This window comes from Halyomorpha halys, unplaced genomic scaffold (assembly GCF_000696795.3).
Source record: "Halyomorpha halys isolate HHAL.00 unplaced genomic scaffold, Hhal_1.1 Scaffold477.1, whole genome shotgun sequence".
NCBI classification, from domain to species: Eukaryota; Metazoa; Arthropoda; class Insecta; order Hemiptera; family Pentatomidae; genus Halyomorpha; species Halyomorpha halys.
The window spans coordinates 522,522-529,759 of NW_027113379.1; the positions used below are offsets into that span (position 1 = coordinate 522,522).

The window sequence follows — 7,238 nt, forward strand, 5'->3', positions numbered from 1 at the left end:
ACATACATACATATGTATATATGTATGTATGTGTATGTATTAATGGGGGACCTGCATCTCCCTTGGCGAAATCCTGTCTACGCCCATGATCCCTAGACAATTAAAGAAAAGAGTGGTTGAATGCGTTAAGTCACAAACATAAAACACAGTTTTTAACTACTGAAAACTACCTTAATTAAAGATTTAGAAAAATTGAACAAGGAACTTTGCAGAAATAAGTATATAAAATATTCTTCCAAGCAGAAATTCCCTTTTCCCCCCAAGATATCACATATCGCCTTCATCCACTCATGTCTTCAATTATTGATTTGTTAATTTCAGTTAATTACTTATTATTATCGATTTATTAAATACCTCATTCTCACTAGTACCAATATATGGAGATAAACACCGTTAGATCAGCAATCTAATAACGAAACATTTATACTAAGAGATAAATATACGTCTTTAATTTTGTCACAATATATATATCATGTTTCCTCACTTCTTGTAAACAAAGAACTTTTATACAATGAACAAAGTATGTGAAATTGGATGTTCCGGATTTTCCCTCCCAGGACGGGTGTCCCACTCCCCCCCTTGTTATGCTACTGCTTATAACTTTTATTTGATATTTTCTTTTTTGTTCATTTTATTTTTACCATTTTAATAAAAATCAAATTATTTATAATTTAACGCCTGTTGAACAGATTCGATACTTAGGACTCCATCTTGACAAGAGACTTACTTGGAATCCACACACAAGACTGAAACAACGACAAGAAACTGCTCGTAGATTCCGATTGCTACAACACTTACTTGACAAACGCTCTAAACTTCCCATTCACTACAAAAAATTAGTATACACTACAATAATCAGACCAATTTGGACATATGGAATTGAGCTCTGGGGCTCCACCAAACCATCAAATTCTTCCCGCATCCAATCGTTACAATCCAAAATCCTACGTAAAATCCTTGATGCTCCTTATTTCGTCACAAATAAACTCATTCATAAAGACCTTAACATCCCATTCGTTGCAGATTTGACCCAAACCAGATATGCGTCTTTTTATTCCAAACTCCTTAACCATCCTAACCCATTAATTCTTAATCTTTCATCCTTAACAATCCCTGATAATCCTCCGAGGCGTCTGAAAAGAAGATGGTCACGAGACCTTCTAGTTTAAATTAATGTTTGAAGTACCACCAATGGGTGGTTCCTTCCCAAGATTTTCAAATGTATATGAAACATACTACATATTTACCCATTGTATTATTTTGTACAGTTGTAAATTACAATAAATAAATAATTAAAAAAAAAATTTATAATTTAAAAATAAATAAATGAAAGAATATCAGTTAATATGTAAAAGTGAAATCTACCATAAAATTTCTTGTTAAAATAAATAATAATTCAAAGGATATTCACGTTTATGCTTAAAGAAAAAATATTTTTGTCTAATTAATAATGAAATAAGGTATATACTTATTTTTTGTTTCTACTATAAAATTCAATTATACTGAAAAGTTACGAGATACATAGAATTGTCCTCAGGTTATCTCACTTTGTGTTATTCAATGATGTTAAACATGATTTCAGAACGCATACCAAATTGACACCACGGACTTTTAGTATTTAGGTTGGCAGCACTATGATTATTTTCTCATAGTTTAACATTATAAATTAGACTTTTTGGAAATGAACCCCGAAGTTCCTATATCCTAGGGACCACTACGTATTAATCCCGTTCTGGATGATTCTCCATTTCAAAGTTCCAATTCTGAACGAAAGACAAAGCAAAAATACAATAATTAGTTGTTATATGCGATGTAATAACAGCACGTCGTTTTTTTGTCATAACTAGATCAATATTTGTATTGGTAGATCAATATTTGTTTTGCAGAACTCACACTAAATACCTCCCAAAATCAAAGATGACCATTTTTCAACAAAGTATGCCAATGAATGTTCTGGTGTATAGGAATATGGACAATAAGATAACAGAGAATTTAGTACTTACTAATAATACACAAAATAATTAGAGCCATCAAAATAATAATTTAAGTCAAATAAAAACAACTTCAATGTCAAAAGACTCGAATTTTTCTGGGTTTTATATTTCAAAATTCCTTATCCCACCTGCTTTTTAAATAGTTATGTCTATTTTTCACGAATATAATTTTTTTTATTTTTAAAAACATTTCAGTGACATTGATAATTATGTGTTTATATAATATTTGTCCATTTTAACAGAAAATTAATTTATCAATGCATTGTTTTAGATCAAAATGTATTTTTCACTGCATTTGATATGTCTGGCCAAGGAAGATACCGTTACCTATGGGAAAGATATTACCGAAATTGTGATGGAATAATATTTGTTGTTGACAGCAGTGATCGCTTGAGACTTGCAGTAGCTAAAGAAGAATTATATTTGCTACTTCAACATCCAGATGTAGCTGGACGAAAATTACCAATATTATTTTTAGCAAATAAGATGGATGTTCGTGAAGCTCTGTCAAGTGTGAAAATAGCAACAGCATTTGGGCTAGATCGAATAAAGGATAAACCATGGCATATATTCTCAACTAATGCATTGACAGGAGAAGGCTTGCAGGAAGGTGTGGAATGGCTGACTGAACAACTTTGCCAAACTGTAGCTTAATACAAATTTGAGGCTTAATGCAAAACTTAAATGAAATATCAATAATGTAAAAATGTGTCAATCTATTTGATTAAACTGTTAACATTGTAATTAATACATTAATATGAACAGAATATTTTTGTAAATATACATTAGATATTTCTATTTGAATCTTTATATTCTTGATCATAAAAAATCAAGGAAAAAGGCAAGTAATACACAGTAATAATAAAACAGTCTAATTAATCCAACAATACTACAACCTAAGAAATCTTTTTTTTAAAAATAGTATAAGACCATAAGTGAAAACAAATATATGTTAAACTAATTACAATCAGTTGTATATTTGTTTACTGTATATAACAACCATCGATTACTGATTAGGAACTATAAAATTAAATTGAAGTATCAAAATGATTTCTGAAGATTATTGTTTATTTTAATGATCAGGGGCAAAGCATATTTGACATCAGGTTAATAGGCATTCTCATCATCAGTTATCCCTGCTATTTGTTTTGGGATTCTTAGTTAAATTCTCTTTTCTCTAGCTCATCAAATTAATTACTGTGTGCTCTATTCCAGCTATAGTTTGATTTCATTATTTATTTAATAAAATTACTATTTATCTTTAGGGTTTATCTAAATTATTATATAGATTGATAAAATAATTTACAAAAAGTTTGATTTATGTACCACTTTTCTGTTTTGTGTACTAATCCCAAGTCAAAAATGGTGCTTGCAGTTCCAATGTATTACCAATTTTTTTGTTTATATATTCCTATCCTGAATCCTAGTTGGTGGTCACCTACTATATTGTCGTAATACCGAGATATCTGATTTAGCAGGATATTAGTCATTATCTTGTAGGTTATCGGAAGGAGTGCTATGGGTCTGTAATAGCCACATTCAAACCTATAACCTTTCTTTACGATAGGACAGATTTGGCCAGTATTCCAGGCCTCTAATATCCTTTCCTCCTCCCATATTTTCTGGATATATATATAAAACCAAGCTAAAACCTTTTTGAGAGCTTTAAAATACCAAGTCGAAAAGAATAAACTATAGCTGTAACATTTATCACAGTAATTACCAATATGTCAGTAAGACTCCATGTTTAGAGTGTCATACTGGTATTTTACTACTCTTGATTTGTTGAACAAATTAAAAAGAAATTCAATTTTCTAGGCGAAAGCCAGAAATTAACCAATAAATGAAAAAAAAAACTAACACTAAATGATAAAATTAATATCACAGAACGTAATTATTCGAGTGAAACTTTTCAGACGTGCATTTGGACAAACAATTTTGGTTTTTAAATGAATATTTATACTGAATTTAAAAAAATAGAATAAAGGTTGACATTAAGAGATTGATTGCCAACTATGAAATAACTCATAATTGTCCGTCAACATGTTACTAATTTCAGTTTTAAATAAGTATTTGCATGAGGACAATTAGTATACACATGTGCTGTAGTCTATCGTAAAAATATGTACTAAGGAACACTCCAGAAGTTAAGCGTAGTGTTAGTAAGTCAACTTTTGATGTGCTAACTATTTTTATATAAAGTTTGAAGTAGTTTAGGAGCCAGTGTGTCTTAAACTTTTGGAGTGCTTCTTAATAACAATTTTTATGATACACTACAGCTCAAGCATACACCAAGGGTCCATTATTAAAAAATATAATATACTTAATGAACACGTTGACTACGAGTTCAACACTACAGACTATGAGTTATCTCATAGTTGACAATCAATATGATATCAATCTTTCATCGAAATGTTAGAAAAACAAGAAGGGCTAAAAAAATGAAATGAGAACAATAGCTGAAGGCACTAAGTTCTTGGTATTAATTGAAGTTACTAATTATTGAAAACTGAAAGTTTTTTGAGTATGACTATGTTTCAGGGATTTGAACTGGTTCATTGTATCAAAGGGGTTAGAAGACAACTGAACAGAACAAACAACATTTAATGAACAATTAAATGTTTTATTTAACTAATTGCATTATTTTCAAACTTAATGTGAGTTTAAAATAACACATTAAATATAGCAACAGCAAAAATTAATTGTCCTTAATTTTATTTTTAAAAATAACAAAATATTAATAATTTATTTATTAATGTGGTAAATCCATAGTTACTTTCCTTCTAAATAACAATATTTAAACCTCAATTCTTGTAGGTTCCATTCCATCAACATTCTTGTTGATGAAAATATGTACATAATAGATAATTTTTCCCTGGTAAATTTTAAACCAATGAACATCACCTATAAAAAAAAATTGAATTTTGAGTCATAAAAGCTTATTAGAATAACTAGTTACAATTAAAAAATAAATAAATAAACTAAATATGTTAGATAACTAATTAAACTTGTAATTACCTTTCATTAATTAATTATTTATACAGTTAAGGTTTAAATGAACTTGTTACTATCACATGTTTCTTTATAGAACTACCAATTGACTATATTTATCATAATAAAGATAACCTGAAAATTAGATAAAAATTAATAACAGAAGCAAATAAAAAATATAATATGAAATTAATTTCTTCTCTAGTTCCCTCCTCTCACAAATTAAATAGCAGTTAATAATTCATTGACATTGGCCTTTTTGTATCACAGAGCTGAATAGCAGTGGTTACTTTCTTTTCAGTGGTTCTCTAATCAACACAGTCAGCAAATATACCAACAGTACATTAAAATACACAATGATAATAAATTTTAAATAGGTATAACAAATGATTCCATGTCCAAGGATTGTAATAAATTTTGATAAAAGATAAAATCATAGATCACAATTGAAATAACAATATACAAATAAAATTCATACCATTTAAGAAGTATATTCCACATAGGACAAGAGGCAAAGAAAGAGAGAGAAGTTTCATTTTATGTTCCCAACATTGTTCATCAAACTGAAGTTCTTTCATTTCATAAAAAGATTCATCCCTGATCAAAATTTTATTCTCAAAAACCTTATACTCTTTTAGAAGAAACTCAAACCTCTCATGATTCTAAAACAATACAAACATGACTATCAGTAATTTTAAGATTAAGATTAAGAAAACATGAATTCCTCCTGCTATTACATTACAATTTCCAATAACTTGTATAAATCTAACAATTAAATTTGATCCCATAGATTTTCATCAGAAATGACACAGTACTCTACAATTGTATTTTAGTTCATAAATAATGAAATTAATACACATGAGATGATTCAAGTATTATTAATTAAGAAAATCAGACAAATGAAACAGGAGGAATCAAACATTTTTAACTATATGCATCAGAAGATAATAAAGGTGATTATAAAAAAACAAAACAATTATAGTAAAGCAAACAATAAAGAAACATTTTTAATGCTTTTACTCATATTCATTTTTATTCATTACATTTTTAATTCACATATATAAAATAAAGTGGCCATACTGTGCTGTTCCTCATAACAGAACTTAGTGATGTATAATTTCTTGTATTCGAGGATGTTTTAGATAAATGATTTATTTTCCAAGAATTAATACAAGGTTTCACAATATAAATAAAATCACTATTCAACTTTGATGAGGAATAGTACTCAGCTGCACTTCTGACTTCACTGAAAATAGAAGGACTGCCATTATTCAAAGACATAATTATAATTATAAACCAAGATAAATAAAACATACTTACCTTTTTATCCTAGAGCACATTAAGGTAAATCCAATAAACATATATAAGTTATTCACTTCTAAATTTAAATTGTTCAGTAAAATATCTGAAAATGATCACTATAAATAGACATTTTTATCATACATGATTGATGTAACAGAAGATAAAGTCATTCTTACATTCAGAATCTTTAACTAAGCAAAAATGATTCTCTGCGTCTACAGTCAATAGTTCAACAGCAGTATGAGTAACAGCCCTTAAACAGAAATATATTTTTAAAAATAAGCAAAAACTGACTATTTCAACTAACTTGTTTAAAATTGCAAAATAAATCAATTTTAAATAACCACAAAAAATTGTTTAAGCAATTTTAAAACAGCAAAGAAACCTTTTTTTTAAAGGTAGATGAAATTTTTTAAATACCAGTTATTTGATATGCAAAATATAACATAAAAACTATTAAGAAATATACAAACCTATGTTTGAATATATGCAATAATTTAAGCTCTAGTGAGCAGAACTTCCCAAATGATTGGTCAACTATAGCATCAATGACTGTTTTTGAATTCTTTTTTTTTATTACACACATAAGTTTTTGATCACTTGGTCCAATAATTGAATTTGGTAAGCTTATATTTATAGAGCCTGCAAAAATAATACAAATAAAAACTACAGACAAAACAAAGTAGGCCTAAAAATCCAGAGAATAATTGATACTAACAGCAAACATTTGTTATATCATTCTCATTGCTTCTGATCCTTCATGCTTATATACATTACCCTGCCTGTGTGTAAGCACACATACTACGTACAGTATCTGCTCTTCGAAAAAACTTACTCAAAAGACATAAATATCTTCTGAATTATGTTTATTTACAAAATGTTTTCATAAAACAAAAATATTCAAATTTTTTAAGTTGAATTAGCTAAAACTCATAATGGAATTAAAAAAAA

The 7,238-nt window shown here is 28.2% G+C and overlaps 2 protein-coding genes across 2 annotated transcripts in view; one reads left to right on the forward strand and one right to left on the reverse strand.

The window, feature by feature from the left end:
- The window catches only part of LOC106683309 (ADP-ribosylation factor-like protein 6), a 4,593-nt gene extending 1,934 nt beyond the window's left edge, over nt 1-2,659 (forward strand). Inside the window, exon 2 of the mRNA XM_014424684.3 lies at nt 2,266-2,659. Coding sequence (XP_014280170.1) covers nt 2,266-2,648 — 383 coding nt within the window. The 3' untranslated portion in view covers nt 2,649-2,659. The remainder of the gene's footprint in view (nt 1-2,265) is intronic.
- A 341-nt stretch (nt 2,660-3,000) lies between these two features.
- LOC106683316 (uncharacterized) overlaps nt 3,001-7,238 on the reverse strand; it is a gene marked incomplete in the record, with an annotated part of 28,820 nt that continues 24,582 nt past the window's right edge. The window contains 7 exon segments of the mRNA XM_067050910.1: nt 3,001-4,898; nt 5,013-5,120; nt 5,464-5,647; nt 6,066-6,231; nt 6,306-6,390; nt 6,464-6,540; nt 6,761-6,929. Of these exon segments, the coding sequence (XP_066907011.1) occupies nt 5,077-5,120; nt 5,464-5,647; nt 6,066-6,231; nt 6,306-6,390; nt 6,464-6,540; nt 6,761-6,929 (725 nt within the window).